This window comes from Panthera leo, chromosome A1 (assembly GCF_018350215.1).
Source record: "Panthera leo isolate Ple1 chromosome A1, P.leo_Ple1_pat1.1, whole genome shotgun sequence".
NCBI lineage: Eukaryota > Metazoa > Chordata > Mammalia > Carnivora > Felidae > Panthera > Panthera leo.
This window is the reverse complement of record NC_056679.1, coordinates 172,922,645-172,941,941: the sequence shown is the minus strand read 5'-3', so window position 1 is coordinate 172,941,941 and position 19,297 is coordinate 172,922,645. Positions and strand designations below refer to the sequence as shown.

Here is a 19,297-nt window from a genome sequence, read left to right as displayed (position 1 = left end):
GTTTTACTTTTCTAAGGTGAAATCTTTAAGCTCTTCTGAAGAGAAGGGTCATATTTTTCCTTATTATTTTCTCTGCTTCATGAATGCAGGCCTCTCTTTGGTCTGGAATCCTTGCCTGTGTCTAATTTTTTAGCTGTTAAAGTTAGTTGGATTTGGTTGTTATTGTCCGTGAATAATATAATATTAACAGTATGCATTTATATCGACATTATTTTCCACTGTGTTTGCACACATTGTTTTATTTGGTTCTCGTGGTTAATCAGTTAAGATAGCATTAGAAAGAGGCTGGCTCAGTCAGTAGAGCATGCGACTTGATCTCAGCATTGTGAGTTTGAGCCCAATGTTGGAAGTAGAGATTACTTAAAAATAAAATCTTAAAAAAAAAAAGAAAAAGAGAGCATGGGGGAAAATGAATGCTTCAAGTTTGTGACAATCTTTATCCATGATACCAATAATTTAATGAAACTTTTTTTTTTTTTTTTGAGATAGCACCTGCACACAAGTGAGGAAGGGGCAGACAGGCAGGGAGGGAGAATCTTAAGTAGGCTCCTCGCTCAGAGTGAGCCCAACTCTGGGCTCGATCTCACAACTGTGAGATCATGACTTGAGCCAAATGCAAGAGTTGGATGCTTAATTGACTGAGCCACCCAGGTGCCCCAATGGAACAATTTTTTGTGTTTCTCACTGACTTTATTATTTTTTAAAATCATCATTATAGTTTCAGTGTAGTTTCTGAATGGTTACGTTGTATGTGTGAGTGTGTGTTACATCTTCATTATTCCATAACTTTATCTGCACTTTGCATATTTCATTGAGTTGTCAGCATATTTCATTTAACAGGTCTCTTGTTGGATGTTAACTTTTTGTTGTCATAAATAGCTACTTGAAGTATTTTTCTACAATTCATTTACTTTTTGAGTTTTTCCTTTGGGTTACAATATTAGGCATAGAATTGTTTTCATTTTGATAGTTCATGGTAGAGCAGGTGTTTCTTGATTCTATAGCTTAGGAAACAGGCTGAATTAAGTGACTTGTTTAAGATGACATAATTTGTAATAGAGTCAGAAGACAGAACTCATTACTACTTTGTCTGGTTATGTGATTCAGCTTCTGGCTTTACCTAATACCACTTATGTTATGTTCCTTCCTTGCTATTAAAAGTATATTTTTGGGATGCCTGGGTGGCTCAGTCATTTGAGTGTCCAAATCTTGAATTTGGCTCAGTTCATGATCTCAGGGTTCCTGGGATCGGGCCCTACACTGGGCTCTGCACTAACAGCACAGAGCCTTCTTCAGATTCTCTCTCTGCCTTTCCTCTACTCACATGTTCTTTCTCTCTTCCTCAAAAATAAACATTAAAAAAATGTTTTTTAAAAAATTGCTTGTTGAGATACGGTTGACATTTGAAGGCATGTGTTTTATGGCTATACTTCTGATAATATCACTTTTTTGAAGTAACATGAGGAAGACTGAACCAATATCATGTCATAGATTGATTATGGCTTAGTTTATCATAAAGCATATAATAGTCATAGGGTTTTATTGTTACTGGATGATAAGGCAGTGGTTGAGAGTTTCGGCTGTGGCATTGGACTACCCAGATTTGAATCCTGGCTCTGCCACTTGCTAAATAGCATATGACCATAGGTATGTAGTAAAATAAGAGTAGTAATACAGTATTTACCTTAAGAGAATTAAAAAATGTGTATCTAGCACATAGCAAACAAGTAAATGTTAGCTACTATTTTTAAAGTGATTTAGGACTTGAATAAATCAGCCAATATAATGTTTAGCAATGATTGCCAAATAAATGATCATAAATTATATGGGAACCTACTCAAATTGTAGTTTTTAGTACAGGCAAATAAAAAATTTGTTTTCCCATCCTGTCTTCGTATCTTGGTTTTAAAGTTTCAAAGTTTGAAAGCCAAGTTTCAAACCTTTTTTTCCTGATAACTTACAAACTAATAACAGGCAAAAATGGCCTTTTTTTTTTTCCTTTCAAAGCATAACATGTAGTCTGTCTTATTTCCCAGTAACTCTATACTTGTAGAACTAATCACAATATTTTCAATAAGGGCATTCCATGGGATTTAACTTCTGTCAAATTATTGTCAAGTTTATTTATTTTCAGAGACAGAGACAGGGTGAGCAGGGAAGGGGGAGAGAGACAGGGGGAGAGAATTCCAAGTAGGCTCTGCGCTGCCAGCACAGAGCCCAATGGAGGGCATGACCTGAGCCAAAATCAAGAGTTTGATGCTTAACCCACTGAGCCACCCAGGCAGCCCTGAAAACAGAGTCTTAAAGTTGAATTGGTAACTTACAAGTCATTGGATTGAGCTCAGTTCTTTGATTTCCTTGAGGTGGAGTATTATTCATTTGAATACTCAATTTATTTGAATGATTTCAGTCAGTTCATTTAGCATACTCTTTATTGAATGCTTAATTCATTTTAGGCATTAAGGAGGGAAGATTGAGTCTGGAGGAGGAGCTCACCAAACCTTTTTCAAGACATGGCACTTTCAGAAATTTGTATGCCTCCTTGAAGTAAATGGGAGAGGTTGGTCTTTGTCCAAGTACCCTAGGAGCTTCTTTTGGCTACCTAGAAATATCTCAGTACACTTACAACTCCTTTGGTGTTGTGGGAAGCTCAGTCCTACTGAACACAAAGCTGTCTTCATCTTAAGCAAGAGGTCTGCTTATGTTGTGTTAAAGGCACAGGCATGGGTTTAGAGCTTAGATGGAGGATGTTGGATTGAAGATAAATTAGGCATATTATTTTTGGAGAAAAGATGCAGCTAGAGTCTCTACATTAGACAAGTCCAAGAAGCTTGATTTGTATTCTTTTTATTCTACATGAATGGTGTTCCTTGGAGTTGTGCAGTATACCGTTCTGCAGGTCCAAAGTCTGGGTCAGTTGCATTGACACTGCTAGAGCTTAGCCTATAGCATTCAGGATTATTTCATTAGAGCCATTATTGTTATGTAATTAATAGGAATGTGTATGTTTGAGAAGGATGTCAAATATAACCTGCAGAAGGGATCATAGTCTACCTGCCTCCCCCCCCCCCCCCCCATTTTATTGACATATAATTGACATGTATTTGGGACAACATAGTCCCTTGACATTATTTCTACATTCTTTTTATAATCTTCCCGCTCTCACCTAGCCATGTTGTGATGCAAAGACTAGGGCAAAAACATCTTCTAGGAATGATTCTGTGTCTTTTTTCAGTTTTTAGGTTTTTATAGTTCAAAATAATTACTTTTTTTCTTTATGAATGTAGGTAGATTACTTATATAAAATAAATATAAGTTGAGAGCTGCTACTGTATAAAGGGCTGTGTTATGAACAATTAAGACAATTTAGTTCTTTGTAATTGCTGTTAAGCTGGGCGTTTTCATCTAGAATTCTGTGCATTGCTTTCTCAGAAGGCTAATAGTAAAATAGTACACCATTTCAAAGGTTTTGATTCTTACTGATGACCCATGTTTTGTCTGTCTAAAGTGTCAACCCAAGAAAAAGTCTACGCCATTGAAGTATGAAGTTGGAGATCTCATCTGGGCAAAATTCAAGAGACGCCCATGGTGGCCCTGCAGGATTTGTTCTGATCCATTGATTAACACACATTCAAAAATGAAAGGTAATACTAGTAGTTGATTATATGTTATAAAATACAGTATGGAATAAAAAATTTGTAGCTATCTTTAGTAATACTCCATTTTTACCTTTGAGTATTTTGTGGATGAATTGTTATTAATATATTTTACCTTTTTGAATTTTTTAAAAGTTTTAGTTTATGATTTAAAAATTCAGTTATTCCATTTATAGATGCCAGGAAAATGTTAGGTTTGTTACCTAAAGTTACACATTGTCACTTTGAGAATCTACCTCAGTCTTTAGGTTTGTATCTTTGCTGTTAAGTTTTCAAGCTGAAACAATTATAATGAAGGCTTATGAATTATTTTGAATTTTAAAATCTTGATTTAGAGTATTCCCTTTAATTACTGTACTTTGTTTCTTATTTGCCCTGTTTGAATATCAGATATCTTTTTTTTTTTTTTTTTTAATGTTCATTCTTGAGAGAGAGGGGACACAGAATCTGAAGCAGGCTCCAGGCTCTGAGCTTTCAGCACAGAGCCCAGTGTGGCACCTCAAAATCATGAGCCGTGAGATGAAGTCAGATCCTTAACCGACTGAGCCACCCAGGCGCCCCATGAATATCAGTATCTTTAAAATAATGTAAGGTGGGGGCCAAAACTTGATCTTAAGCTGCCTTTTTTCTGTTAAGATGTTCTGTGATTTAATTTTAATTTTAATATATGTGTATTTTAGTTTTTGCATAGGTCATATATTCACAATATTTAAAAAATCAACTCCCTCCTTTTCTCTGATCTGCTGTTTCAAAAAGAGTAACCAGTTGTTTTTTTTTTTTTTTCCTTTTTTCTCTTTTTTTTTTGTTCTTTTTTTTTTTCTTTTTTTAACCAGTTGTTTTTAATATTTCTTTTTATAAATCCAAGTATATATTCTCATCTTTATTCTAACACAAATGTAGCACTTTTGTTATTGTTGTTGTTCATGTTCTACAGCGTACTTTTTTTGCTTGTTAGAGGTTTTCCATGTTAGTGCATTGAAGACTGTCTTTTTTAATTTTTAGATTTTTAAATGTTTATTTTTGAGAGAGAGAGCGAGCGAGCGTGCGTGCGAGAGCTAGCGCTAGCTGGGGAGGGGCAGAGAGAGGGAGATACAGAATCTAAAAGCAGGCTCCAGACACTGAGCTGTCAGCACAGAGCTCAATGCAGGGCTCAAACTCATGAACCACGAGATCGCATGAACTGTGAGATCATGACATGAGCCAAAGTTGGACACTTAACTCACTGAGCCACCCAGGCACCCCAGTTTTCTCTCTCTCTTTTTTAACAGCTGCATAGTTTTCCACTTTTTGAATATGCTGTACTTTATATAACCATTTTCCTGTTGATGGACGTTTAGGTTGTTTCTGATCTTGTGTTGTAAAGCCTATACATGCATATTTACATACATATGTACATAACATAAATGCGTCTCTGCACACACAACAGTGTAAAGAATAACTTCCACATATGCATGTCTGTCTGTAGGATGATTTACCAAAAGTAGGATTAATTGCAGGATTTGATTTTATATTTTGAATATTGAGGTATACCTAAAGAGCTTTATAGGTTTTTTGTTTTATTCATCTGTAAATCTAAAGTCTAAATCTAAAGTCTAAAGACCTACTGTTTTTTGTTTTATTCATCTGAATTTTTAAAAGTATTTATTTTGAGAGAGAGAGAGCAGGAGAGGGGCAGAGAGAAACAAAGAATCCCAAGCAGGCTCTACACTGTCAGCGCACAGCCTGACATGGGCTCAAACTCGTGAACTGCGAGATCATGACCCCAGCTGAAATCAAGAGTTGGATCTTTAACCAACACCCCCAGGCAGCCCAGCTCACTGTTTTTTAAATATCTTATTCTTTGTGGGTTGTTTGGACATTTAAGTACTACTAGTAGAAAATTATTTTATTCCTCCCCCTCTGCTCTTACTTGTTGTACTATGCTATGCACCCTAATTGGGTCCATGCCATTTATTCAACAATTTCTAGCTATATTGTACAGTTAGTGTGCTAGGTATTGTGATCCATTAATGGGCAAAACATCAGTCCTGCTTGCCCTTTTATGTAATTAGAGTCCAGTTAAAGAGATAAGATAACAACAAATAATCAGGCAAATAATTACTTAACTGAGAAGTGTGTCCAAACTGGTGTACAATTAGTGATATAGCAGGGGTACCTAATTTGGACTTGTGGTGCAGGATATTCAGAGGCAGTTATGTTAGTAAAGTTATCTTTGATCTGAGACTTGAGAGGATGAGTTGGCATTAACTAGGAAAAGAAGGAGATGATGGTTCCAGGCACAGAAAATAATGTGTACTCTGGCTTTGAGTGGTCTTCCACCCATAGAGTGATGGAAGGTGGCACAGTATGAAGCTGGGAAAGTTGATATGAGTCAAATCATGTAGCCTCTTTTAGACTTGACTTAAAATTTTTAACTTTATTCTTAATTTTTTTTTTAATGTTTATTTATTTTTGAGAGAGAAAGAGACAGAGTGTAATCGGGGAAGAGGCAGAGAGAGGGAGATACAGAATCTGAAGCAGGCTCCAGGCTCCAAGTTATCAGCACAGAGCCTGACGCGGGTCTCAAACTCACGAACCGGGAGATCATGACCCGAGCTGAAGTCGGATGCTCAACCGACTAAGCCACTCAGGCATTCCTGTACTTTATTCTTATAACAGTGTGATGCCATTAAAGGGCTATGAGCAGAAGATGATGTGATTTGATATGTGTTTTGTAAACTTTTCTCTGACTGCAGTATAGAAAATGGATTGGAAGAGGTTATAAATAAGTAAGAGCAAATTGCTAAAAGGGTCATTGCAGTGATTATGGTGAGGCGAATATGGTGAATAGAGAATAAAGAACAACTTAGGAGATAAATCTATATGATTTGGTAATGGATGGGTAATGAGGAGTGAGGGAGAATAAAGTCTTGAGGTTTCTGTATCTTTGGATGGCTCCCAAGATTTTATCTTCACCAGTACATCAGTAAGTGGTGCCATTTAGTGAGAACACTGAAACATCCATAAGGTGACATCTGCTTGTTGTTGTTAACTGAAGCCATGAACAAGGCATGGAGGAGATGGCTTGTGACAAAATGTACAGTGAAAAATAGGGTGGCTTTGCGGAAGCCATTATTTGAGGCCTGTATGTAGCTACTAAGCTTGGAAGAGAGATGGAGGAAAAATCAGAGATGGAAGTGGAAATCCAGGATTATTTGGTATGTGGTACTGGTGACTAGTATGTTTTACAAAGGAAGATGTGATTGATTTGGTTGAACTTTGCCTGGAGAGCAAATAAAATGTCCATTAGGTGTAAGGGGGTTGGAGACCAGTGGTGTTTTTGGCGTTATGTTGTGGCTGAAGTTAGATTAGACTGGAAATGGAGACAAAGGTAGAGAAGTGGAGATGCGACAGGTAGAAAGATATATGGGGTCCAGAAGAATTGCTAAAAATGGGGATGATCATGTTAGTAGTGCTGATGAGAAGAGTCCTGGAGATAGAGGGTATTGACAGTTGTAAGGGATCAAAGACAGGATCGTAACAGGATTTTGGGAAAAGAGAGAGGTAGATGGCATTCGTATCACAGTGAGAAATTGGCCTCGGTGGGAGGAGAGGTAGCATCCTTAACACTAGGGGAGGGCAAGGGTGCAGTGACTGGAGGTTTGGTGTAGTATACTTGAGGATTCCTGTCCGGCCTGTTTCTCGTGAGTCAAGAATGTGATCACACCAGACAGCAGGTGCCATTACTGACTGGAAAATACCATGTTTTATTTTTGCACTATAAAAAGGTTAAAACTCTTAAATTCAAGACAGCTTCCTATTGACAAAATGACAAAACATGTTAAAATGGATCTATTTAACCTTACAGCTAGTTATCTCATAATACGTCTCCCCCCCCCCCTTTTTTTGGTAATTTTTACTTTTGTTTTCATTTCCCTATATTTATGGCCAGCTGTAGTCAGCCAAGTTCTGGAATCCTAATTATTACTCTTAGTAGTTAACGCTCCATTTTTCTTTGAACATGCTCTTTTTTTTATTTTTTATTTTTTGCTTGTCTCCTTCATAACACATCAACTGGTAGAATCACCAGTCTTGCCATTGACGCTGCCTAGTAATAGGACATTTTGGATAGACTGCTGTCAAAGTTACCTGTTTCCCACCACACTGAAACTATGACCAATATTAATGTCTGACTGTTTTGTAGTGGTATAATTTCCCCTTCCTACCTTTTATTTTGAATATTTCATACCTATAGACAAATTGAAGAATAGCACAATGAATACCCATATACACTTACTTGGGCTCAACAGTTACTACTTTGTATCACTTTTTAGTTGATACCAGTGAAAAATTAAAAATTGTACTTCAGTGTTCATATTATTGTGCTCATTCATGTTTATTGTTTTCTTAGCAAAGCCAAATGTTTCAAATGGTATTAGAAAAACCCACATTTTTTTTTTTAAAGCTTTTTTATTTATTTTGAGGGACAGAGCGAGCGAGAGAGAGAATGAGCAGGAGAGGGGCAGAGAGATGGAGAAACAAAATCCTATGCAGGCTCTGCACTGTCAGCTTAGAGCCTGACACAGGGCTCAACTCATGAACCCGTGAGATCATGACGTGAGCTGAAATCTGGAGTTGGTTGCTTAACCGACTAAGTCACCCAGGTGCCCCAGAAAACCCAAATTTTTATAAAATCACTTTTAGAAGTCATTGTTTACTTACGTTATATACAGTGCATATGATTAAAAAAGTCAAGTGGTTAATTTTGTAAGCCTTGTTTAGAAAACAGTCTGCTCTTTCTATACCCTCTCTTTAAGCTTTAACTGTCAGCTGGATCTTTTGAAAGTTAATTTCTGTATCTCAAAGTTCCTTCTGGATTACTTTTTACTTCTCACTATAGAAGTTGTGGATTAGTCATTTTAATCCTTGCTTTGGGCCTTAACCTCTCACCAACCTCCAGCATCCTGCTATCTTACCTGTTATAATTTTGGTTAGGAATTTAGTGTGTATGTTATCATGTTAACAGTATACACAGCTTAGCCATGTAATGTCCTGTGCTTACTTTGCCCTCACAACCTTTTGATTTTTCTGCAGTTATATGTGTGTGTGTGTGTGTGTGTGTGTGTGTGTGTGTGTGTTGGTGACGGAGAGGGTTCTTAGTCTTTTATATATTTATTATGAATTCATAGTAAAACTCTCCTAGTTTTAATTTTTTCCACGTGATCTGATACATTGGTTGTCATTTTCATCATCTTTTGGAAACCTCACCTAGAGCCTTAGGCTGTTGACCCTTGAACAACAGAGATTCGAAATGTTTGGGTCCTTATGTAATCTTTTACACACAGATGTTTTTCAGTAAATATACTATAGTACTGTAAATTTATTTTGTCTTCCTTATGGATTTTCTCTCTCTTTTAAATGTTTATTTATTTTGAAGGAGAGAGTGGGGGAGGGGCAGAGACAGAGGGGGAGAGAGAGAATCCTAAGCAGGCTCAGCACTGTCAGCACAGAGTTTAATGTGGGGCTCCATCCCATGAACTGTGAGATCATGACCTGAGCCAAAACCAAGAGTCGATGCTTAACTGACTGAGCCACTCAGGTGCCCGATGATCTCTACTTTTTCTTTTTTTTAAATGTTTATTCATGTTTGAGAGAGAGAGCGTGAGTGGGGGAGGAGCAGAGAGAGAGAGACAGACAGACAGAATCCCAGCTGTCATCACAGAGCCCGACATGGGGCTTGAACTCACAGACCACGAGATCATGATCTGAGCCGAAGTCAGACTGACTGAGCCACTCAGGGGCCCCTGATCTCTGCTTTTTTAAAAAGTGAATGTTTATGGTATTGCACTTCTCATGTTCTTTTACCATAATCTGTTTGTGTATCTCTTAACCCACCAGGCCCTGAGTTTTCTTTTTTTGTCCTCTTTACAGTTCTGGCACATTATAATGTGTTGTTTGAATTTACTTGTTTATATGGGAGAATTATTTACTTCTCAGTTGACTTTCTGAACTCATATATAGGTACATATATGTCTTATCAATTTTTAAAAATATTTTTTAATGTGTATTTATTTTTGAAAGAGAGAGAGAGAGACACAGAGCATTGAGCAGGGGAGGGGCAGAGAGAGAGGGATACACAGAATCTGAAGCAGGCTCCAGGCTCTGAGCTGTCAGCACAGAGCCCATTGCAGGTCTCCAACTCATTAACTGCGAGGTTGTGACCTGAGCCAAAGTCATATGCTTAACCGACTGAGCCACCCAGGCACCCAGTATCTTACCAGTTTTTTATTTTATTTTTTTATTTTATGTTATTTTATGTTATTTTTTAAAATGTTTATTTATTTTTGAGAGACAGCGCGCGAGTGAGCACGAGTGGGGGAAGGGCAGAGAGAGAGACAGAATCCAAAGCAGGCTCCAGGCTCTAGGCTCTGAGCTGCCAGCAGAGCCCCAAGCAGGGCTTGAACTCACAGACAACGAGATCTTAACCTGAGCCAAAGTCGGACGTTCAACTGACTAAGCCACCCAGGTGCCCCTCTTACCAGGTTTTTAAAAATGTTGTTTTAGAGAGGGAGAGAGAGAGAGAGAGAGAGAGCATGAGAGAGCACAAGTTGGGGAGGGGCAGAGAGAGGGAAACAATCTGAAGCAGGCCCCAGGCTCTGAGCTGTCAGCACAGAGCCCGATGTGGGGCTCGAACCCATGAACTCATGAATGTGGGGCTGAGCTTAACCAGCTGAGCCACCCAGGCACCCCTATATCTTACCAATTTTAATCCCCCTTTATAGGTGGTTTCTATTCAAAGGATTTAATTTAGCAGGTAGAGACTGTAATTTTTCATAGAATTGTTTTTGAAATGGACTAAAAAACAAAATTTGACCATGTAATTTTTTTATTAAGCTATATTTTTATAGAAACGCAGGCATTGCAACTAAAGTTTATGAGAGCTCATAGATACTCTTCATTCTTTGGTTATGTAGCTTTGAAATTAGCATTTATAAAAAAGTTGCCATTGAAATTTACTTGACATTTTGGCTCTTCCCGTTACTATGGAGACCTTAGTTTTGTTCTAAAGTTCAGTTTATAAATTTCCTCTCCCTTTCTTTCTTCTTTCCTTTTTCCTTTTCTTCTCTTTTTGTTTTTCCTTTCTTCTTCTCTTCTCGCTCCTTCTCCCTCTGTTTGTTCTTTCTTTTCCTTTCCTTTCCTTTCCTTTCCTTCCTTCCTTCCTTCCTTCCTTCCTTCCTTCCTTCCTTCCTTCTCTATTCTGAAGGAAGTAGGCTTTTCCTTATTTTTTATTGAAAGAGATGTTTGTATTTTTTGTGTTTTAAAAAATGGTTAAGGGAATTAGTTGTGAGTTCCTGTATAAATGAATTTGTATATTAGATGATTTCCTTGTCTAAAAAGAGACAAATCATTATACCTTGTATAGTCCTGGTATATTTCTTTTGTGAGATTTTTTACTGCTATGAAAAATGCCAAAATGCTAAGTATGGATGGAAGATACATATACTAGGTAAATTTGCTTATAATCTTTTCTGAACAAGATCTGTATTTTTGTTGTTGTTAATTGTATGCTTAGAATTTTGGACAACTAAGAAACTAGAATAAACTAGAAACTAGAATAACTGGATATATTTTTATTTTTATTGCTCTTGGGCTTTTTTTTTCTTTTTAATTTCAGTATTTTGAAGTATCAAGTTCTGCTTTCTCTGTAAAGCCAGTGTTTCACTCTGAATTTGCCTTCTCTGAAGTTATTTACTTACTGTGTCTATAAAATGGGGATTGTACTACTTATTTCTTAGAGTTGGTTGTTGTGAGGACTAAGACTCTATGCAAAGTACCTAGTGTAAATGAGTGCCTGGTCAAGAGTATCCATTCCATAAATGTTAGCATATCATATGTGGCATAGTGTTGAAGAATTTTTTTCCCCCCTCCATTATATTTTAGCAAAGTGTTTTAAAGTTTGTTTGGTGGTTAGTTCTTACTAATTATTTTATTTCTGGTGCTGAGTCTTATTAAATGCCCTTTGTATTTTCTGGTAACAAGGGTATAAGACTTTTATAGATTGTTGGTAGTGGGAACTTGGTTCCTATATTAATTTGTTCTATGATTAACAACTAATCGATCTCTCACAGGTTTGGAATATATAGTATATCAGCTGACCAAACTATTGAAGTTCTTTCAGAAACTCTTGGGCATTTTCTTGTCACGTGAATTGAAATATTTAAAATTTTCCTTCTTTCTGACCTATCTTAGAGTTGATTGTTGTATAGGTTTTCTAACGCTTTTTCTTCTTCTTTTTTTAAAATAGAGATTTCTTTGGCAATAATTGCATGGCGCTTCTCTTGATGATGAACAGTCATCCTTTTAAAGTAATGACACTGGTTCTTATCTTTATCTAGTTTCAAACCGGAGGCCCTATCGACAGTACTACGTGGAGGCTTTTGGGGACCCTTCAGAGAGAGCCTGGGTGGCTGGAAAAGCAATCGTCATGTTTGAAGGCAGACATCAATTTGAAGAGCTACCTGTTCTTAGGAGAAGAGGAAAGCAGAAAGAAAAAGGATATAGGCATAAGGTAAAAAAAAAAAAAAAAAAAAAAAAGCCTCTCAAACTGTCTTTTTTGTGGTGGGCAGGGAGAAGGCAAGGAAGAAGTATTATATTTTGAAATATAAGTTCTTTCCTTTGGTAATTGGATATTTGTGAGAAAATAGCTGAAAGCAGTAATTTTTGCAGGCATGAAATAGGGCTAGCCTTCCAAATATTTATACTTGATTTTTTTGAGAAAGGATTTCAGATAACTGTTACCATGTCACTTAGATGTGACAGTATAAAATAACATGACCAGTCTTCTTTGGTCCTATCTTTTGTAAGAAGAACATGGTCATTGAGATGAAATACTCTACTTCTCACTCTCTGGATTAATTATTTCTCTTTAAAATGAGAAATGTAAAGCTGCAAACATTTTTCTTTGTTGTCTTGGGTTTATTTGTTTTTGTTTAGTCACCTGGTACTCCTCAATCCCTATCACCTATTTCATCCATCCCCCAGCTCACCTCCCTTTTGGTAACCATCAGTTTGTTCTCTATAGTTTAAAGAGTCTGTTTCTTTTTGTCTCTCTCTTTTTACCCCTTTGCTCTTTTGTTTCTTATATTCCACATGAGTGAAATCTTAGGGGATTTGTCTCTCTGACTTATTTCACTTAGCGTTACACTCTAGCTCCATCCATGGTGTTGCATATGCTGTTTTTTGTTTTTTGTATGTGGTTGTTGACACTTAAGGTTGCATTTTCATAATCAGTTTTCTTTTTTTTTAATTTTTTAATGTTTGTTTATTTTCGAGAGAGGGAGAGTGCAAGCAGAGGAGGAGCATAGAGGGAGACAGAGGAACTGAAGCGGGCACTGTGCTGACAGTAGAGAGCCCACTGTGGGGCTCGAACCCACAAGCCATGAGATCATGACCTTAGCCAAAGTCCGATGCTTAACTGACTTGAGCTACCCAGGGTCCCCCCTCACCGCCCCCCCCCCCCCACTCCCCAGTAATATTTTAATAAAGAGCATTGTTTTTTTCCATTTGCTTGATGATTTGTGTTAACGTTGGCTGAATAAAATTTGGTTTATTTCTTTTACTATTCCTTTATTGTCAGTCCTAGAAGGTGAAATAGTTCACTAGGGCTTTCAGGTTTTGGAAAGTTGATTAATTCTTATCACAGTCATGAGAATTAATGAATGTGTACTTGAGTGTAAAATAAATTAGATGGTCAGCTCATTGCTTTATAAGAGGAGGCTACCTATCCAGTGACTTGAATTTTTACATGCTCAGTGAAACACCCCTTTTACAAGTATTAAAGTATAGTTAGCTGATAACTGGAACCTTGCCTAATGTCTCTTGTATAAAGCCAAGGAGGTAAGTAAATGTTTGAAAAAATAGGTGTATCGCATGGAGCATCAGTGTCTCCATGTTGTGAGGAATCAAGAAAGGAACATCTGTAATACCCAAGGTTTTTGTTGTCTCTGGGCTACATGATTAAGCCTAGGAGACTGCTTGGTTATAATTCAGATTTTATGTAACATGTGTAGAACAATCAGATACATCACCAGAAATAAAAGGGCTTATAGTGATAACCAGAAGTTCAAATTTAGGGTTCCTAGGGTAGATCTGACCTCATTTCACCTTTCTTCATTTTTCCGTGTTCATCTTCTTTAGCCTTTTTCTTTTTCTTTTATACAACTGAGCAAGTGCTTGACCTTCATAAGTCAGGAAGAAAATAAATCCTTATTTTAAAGTGTGGAGGGGTAGGTAGGAAGAGTCTGATTATTCCTTGATTTAGTAATGTCATGTGCATGAGTAATGCAATCCTGGTTAATGATCCACTATTTTATTCTTTATTTTATGGGAGAGTGGAGGGTGTATAGGATTAATCTTTCCTCTAACGATAGATCTTAATGGTAGAAGTAGTTTTGAGGAGTCCCCCCATTTGTTAGGCTTTGGGTGAGCAATGGGTGCTAACCACCTGGCTAGTACCATAAAAGTGTCTTGATTCACCTGGGTGGCTCAGTCGGTTAAGCATCCGACTCTTGATTTGGGGTCAGATATGATCCCACTGTTTGTGGGTTTGAGTCCTGCATTGGGCTCTGCACTGGCAGCGCAGACCCTGCTTGTGATTCTCTCTCTCTCCCTCTCTTTGCCCTTCCCCTGCTTGCTTTCTCTCTCGAAATACATAAATGAATATTAAAAATTTTTTTTTTCAAAAAGTGCCTTGAAGAAATTATAAGGCTTGAAAAAGCTTATTTGAGAGGTCTTCACTGATAATCTCCCTGTTCCCTTTCGCATTTTTTTTGATAAGTTATAATCTTTTTCTCCTTTAAATTTAAGGTTCCTCAGAAAATTTTGAGTAAATGGGAAGCCAGTGTTGGTCTTGCTGAACAGTATGATGTTCCCAAAGGGTCGAAGAACCGAAGATGTGTCACCAGTTCAATCAAGTTGGACAGTGAGGAGGACATGCCATTTGAGGACTGTACAAATGATCCTGAATCAGAACATGACCTGTTACTTAATGGCTGCTTGAAATCTCTGGCTTTTGACTCAGAACATTCTGCAGATGAGAAGGAAAAGCCTTGTGCTAAGTCTCGAGCCAGAAAGAGTTCTGATAATCCAAAAAGGACTAGTATGAAAAAGGGCCACATACAATTTGAAGCACATAAGGAAGAACGAAGGGGAAAGATTCCAGAGAACCTTGGCCTAAACTTTATTTCTGGGGATGTATCTGATAAGCAGGCCTCTAATGAACTTTCCAGGATAGCAAACAGCCTCACAGGGTCCAGCACTGCCCCAGGAAATTTCCTGTTTTCTTCTTGTGCAAAAAACACTGCAAAGAAAGAATTTGAGACTTCAAATTGTGACTCTTTACTGGGCTTGTCTGAGGGTGCCTTGATCTCTAAACATTCTGGGGAAAAGAAAAAACTCCAAAGAGGTTTGGTGTGTAGTTCGAAAGTACAGCTCTGTTATATTGGAGCAGGTGATGAAGAAAAGCGCAGTGATTCCATTAGTATCTGTACCACTTCTGATGATGGAAGCAGTGATCTGGATCCCATAGATCATAGTTCAGAATCTGATAACAGTGTCCTTGAAATTACAGATGCTTTTGATAGAACAGAGAACATTTTATCTGTGCAGAAAAATGAAAAGGTAAAGTATACTAGGTATCCTGCCACAAACACTAAGGTAAAAGCAAAGCAGAAGTCCCTCATTACTAATTCACATACAGACCACTTAATGGATTGTACTAAGACAGGAGAGCCTGGAACTGAGACATCTCAGGTTAATCTCTCTGATCTTAAAGTGTCTACTCTTATCCGCAAACCCCAATCAGAGTTTAGAAATGATGGTTTCTCTCCAAAATTCAACACACCATCAAGCATTTCCAGTGAGAATTCCCTAATAAAAGGTGGGGCTACAAGTCAAGCTCTGTTACATTCAAAAAGCAAACAGCCCAAGATCCGAAGTATAAAGTGCAAACATAAAGAAAATCCAGTTGTAGTGGAATCTCCAGTTACAAATGAGGACTGCAGTTTGAAATGCTGCTCTTCTGATACTAAAGGCTCTCCTTTGGCCAGCATTTCCAAAAGTGGGAAAGTGGATGGGCTAAAACTACTGAGCAACATGCATGAGAAAACCAGGGATTCAAATGACATAGAAACAGCAGTGGTGAAACACGTTCTGTCAGAGTTGAAGGAACTCTCTTATAGATCCTTAAGTGAAGATGTCAGTGACTCTGGAACATCAAAGCCATCAAAACCATTACTCTTTTCTCCTGCCTCTGGTCAGAATCATATACCTATTGAACCAGACTACAAATTCAGTACATTATTAATGATGTTGAAAGATATGCATGATAGTAAGACCAAGGAGCAACGCTTAATGACTGCTCAAAACTTGGTTTCCTATCGGAGTCCTGGTCTTGGGGACTGTTCTACCAGTAGTCCTGTAGCTGCTTCTAAGGCCTTGGTTTCAGGAAGCTCCACTCACAATTCAGAAAAAAATGGAGATGGCACTCAGAACCCAGTCCGTCCTAGCCCTAGCGGGGGTGACCCTGCACTGTCTGGAGAGTTGTCTGTATCTGTCCCCAGCTTAGTGTCTGACAGAAGAGACCTCCCTGCTTCTGGTAAAAGTCGTTCAAACTGTGTTACTAGGCGCAACTGTGGGCGATCAAAACCTTCATCTAAATTGCGAGATAGTTTTTCATCCCAGATGGGAAAGAACACATTAAACCGTAAAGCCTTAAAGACAGAGCGCAAAAGAAAACTGAACCGACTTCCAGCTGTGACTCTTGAGACTGCACTGCAGGGAGACAGACCAAGTGGGGGTTCAGAGAATGGCTGCTCAAGAGGTGGACTAGAAGACCCTGGTAAAGAAGAACCCCTTCAGTTAATGGGTCATTTAACAAGTGAAGACAGTGCCCATTTTTCCAGTGTTAATTTTGATGACAAAGTCAACCAGTCTAACCCTGATAAAATTCCTGAAAAAGGCCCCTCTTTTGAAAACAGAAAAGGCCCAGAGTTGGATACTGAAGTGAACAGTGAGAATGATGAACCCAATGGTGTAAATCAAGCGGTGCCTAAAAAGCGGTGGCAGCGTTTAAACCAAAGGCGCACTAAACCTCGTAAGCGCACTAACAGATTTAGGGAGAAAGAAAACTCTGAGGGTGCCTTTGGGGTTTTGCTTCCAGCTGACCCTGTAAAGAAGGGGGATGAGTTCCCAGAGCATAGACCCCCTACTTCGACAAACATACTAGAAGATGCCCTGGCAGATCCAAATCATGCTAGCTGCTTAGATTCAGTTGGGCCACGGTTGAATGTTTGTGATAAATCCAGTGCCAGCATTGAGGAAATGGAAAAAGAGCCAGGAATTCCCAGTTTGACTCCCCAGCCTGAGCTCCCTGAACCAGGTAAGGATTCATGAGTATGATAAAGGGCTAGAGGAAGTGGTGGTAATGTTACCCTCCTGAGGGTGGTTTGTTTTGATGAAAGGAGGAAGGGTAGATTGGGAAGAAAGACTTATCATGTGAAGTGAAGGGAGGGCTTTTTGTAGAAGGTCCTGAATTTTTACGACCAGGTTTCCATATACTTTCAGAAATTATGTATTACCAGAGCTCTTTTTTTTTCTTTTTTTTTACTTTTGCTTTTAGACTAAAGAAATGTCTTTAAAAAGACATTTCCTGTCTTTTTAAATCTATGAACTTTTGGAGACTCAGTCTGGCATTTTAGGTAATTGAGAGGCTCTGAGCCTAAAATTTAAACATAGTTGTTAGTTTAGAGAAAGTGAACACATTTTATTGAATGATAGGCTTTCTTTACTACAATTTAAGGAAGGTCTACTACATATTATGTAGACAGAAGGGGGCATGTGCTTTTAGGAAAAAGAAAGTATTCTGTAGTACTTACTCAAAGGCCTTAAGATGTCTTAACTTCCCTTCTGTAATGAGATTTGAGAACAACAAGAAAACTGAAGTACTAGGGTATCTTAACCTTAGCAGAAGAAAAATGGTCTTTTAAGATATTAATATGCAATATTATACACTATAGTTATTGAAGATAACACTGACTATCCTTAAACATAAAATTCTCAAAGTTGTTTTATCACAGTAGATTCTGACAGTTTTATTGAGATATAATTCACATACCTTGAGATATCCCATCATTTTAAAGTTTACTTCAGGGGTTTTTAGTATATTCACAGACTTGTGCAGTTGTCAATACAATCAGTTTTGGAATATTTGTATCACCCAGAAAGAAATACTGTACCCTTTATTAATTTCCTTTCATTTCTCCCCAATCTGTAGATTTGCCTGTTCTGTACATTTCTTTTTTTTTTTTTTAACTTTGATGCTGGCTGTTATTTTTTTATTTTTATTTTTGTAATATAATTTGTCAAGTTAGCTAATATACAGTGTATAAATTGTGCTCTTGGTTTCGGGAGTACATTCCGGTGATTCATCGTTTACATACAACACCCAGTGCTCATCTCAGCAAGTGCCCTCTTCAATGCCCATCACCCATTTTCCCCTCTCCCCTGTCCCCTCATCAACCCTCAATTTGTTCTCTGTATTTAAGAGTCTCATGGGTTTGCCTCCCTCTCTGTTTGAAACTATTTTTCCCCCTTCCCTTCGGTCTTCTGTTAAGTTTCTTAAGTTCCACATATGAGTGAAAACATATGATACCTGTCTTTCTCTGACTGATTTCATTTTACGTAATACTCTCCAGTTCCATCCATGTTGTTGCAAATGGCAGGATTTCATTCTTTCTTATTGTCAAATAGTATTCCATTGTATGTATAAACCATATCTTCTTTATCCATTCATCAGTTGATGGACATTTGGGCTCTTTCCATGATTTGGCTATTGTTGAAAGTGCTGGTATAAAATCGGGGTACGAGTATCCCTATGAGTCAGCACTCCTGTGTCCTTTGGATAAATTCCTAGTAGTGCTATTGCTGGGTCGTAGGGTAGTTCTATTTTTAATTTTTGAGGAAACTCCACACTGTTTTCCAGAGCAGCTGCACCAGTTTGCATTCCCACCAACAGTGCAAGAGGGTTCCCCTTTCTCTACATCCTCGCTAACATCTGTTGTTTCCTGAGTTGTTCATTTTAGCCACTCTACCAGTGTGAGGTGGTATCTCAGTGTGGTTTTGATTTGTATTTCTCTGATGGTGAGCGATGTTGAACTTCTTTTCATGTGTCTGTTAGCCATCTGGATGTCTTCTTTGGAAAAGTGTCTGTTCATGTCTTCAGCCCGTTTCTTCACTGAATTATGTTTTTCAGGTGCTGAGTTTGATAAGTTCTTTTTTTTTTTTTTTTTTTTTTTTATTTTTTTTTTTTTTTAATTTTTTTTTTTTTTTCAACGTTTTTTTATTTATTTGTGGGACAGAGAGAGACAGAGCATGAACGGGGGAGGGACAGAGAGAGAGGGAGACACAGAATCGGAAACAGGCTCCAGGCTCTGAGCCATCAGCCCAGAGCCTGACGCGGGGCTCGAACTCACGGACCGTGAGATCGTGACCTGGCTGAAGTCGGACGCTTACCCGACTGCGCCACCCAGGCGCCCCGATAAGTTCTTTATAGATTTTGGATGCTAACCCTTTATCTGATATGTCATTTGCAAATATCTTCTCCC

At 38.0% G+C, this 19,297-nt stretch overlaps 1 protein-coding gene across 4 annotated transcripts in view; it reads left to right on the top strand.

The window, feature by feature from the left end:
• NSD1 (nuclear receptor binding SET domain protein 1) overlaps nt 1–19,297 on the top strand; it is a 141,858-nt gene that overhangs the window by 61,073 nt on the left and 61,488 nt on the right. For 3 of the 4 annotated variants that reach the window (XM_042945677.1, XM_042945669.1, XM_042945685.1), the window contains exons 3-5: nt 3,509–3,644; nt 12,032–12,204; nt 14,502–17,073. In XM_042945677.1, coding sequence (XP_042801611.1) covers nt 3,509–3,644; nt 12,032–12,204; nt 14,502–17,073 — 2,881 coding nt within the window. Of the gene's footprint in view, nt 1–2,450; nt 2,561–3,508; nt 3,645–12,031; nt 12,205–14,501; nt 17,074–19,297 lie in introns of those variants that run through there. The other variant, XM_042945694.1, reaches the window with a different exon arrangement.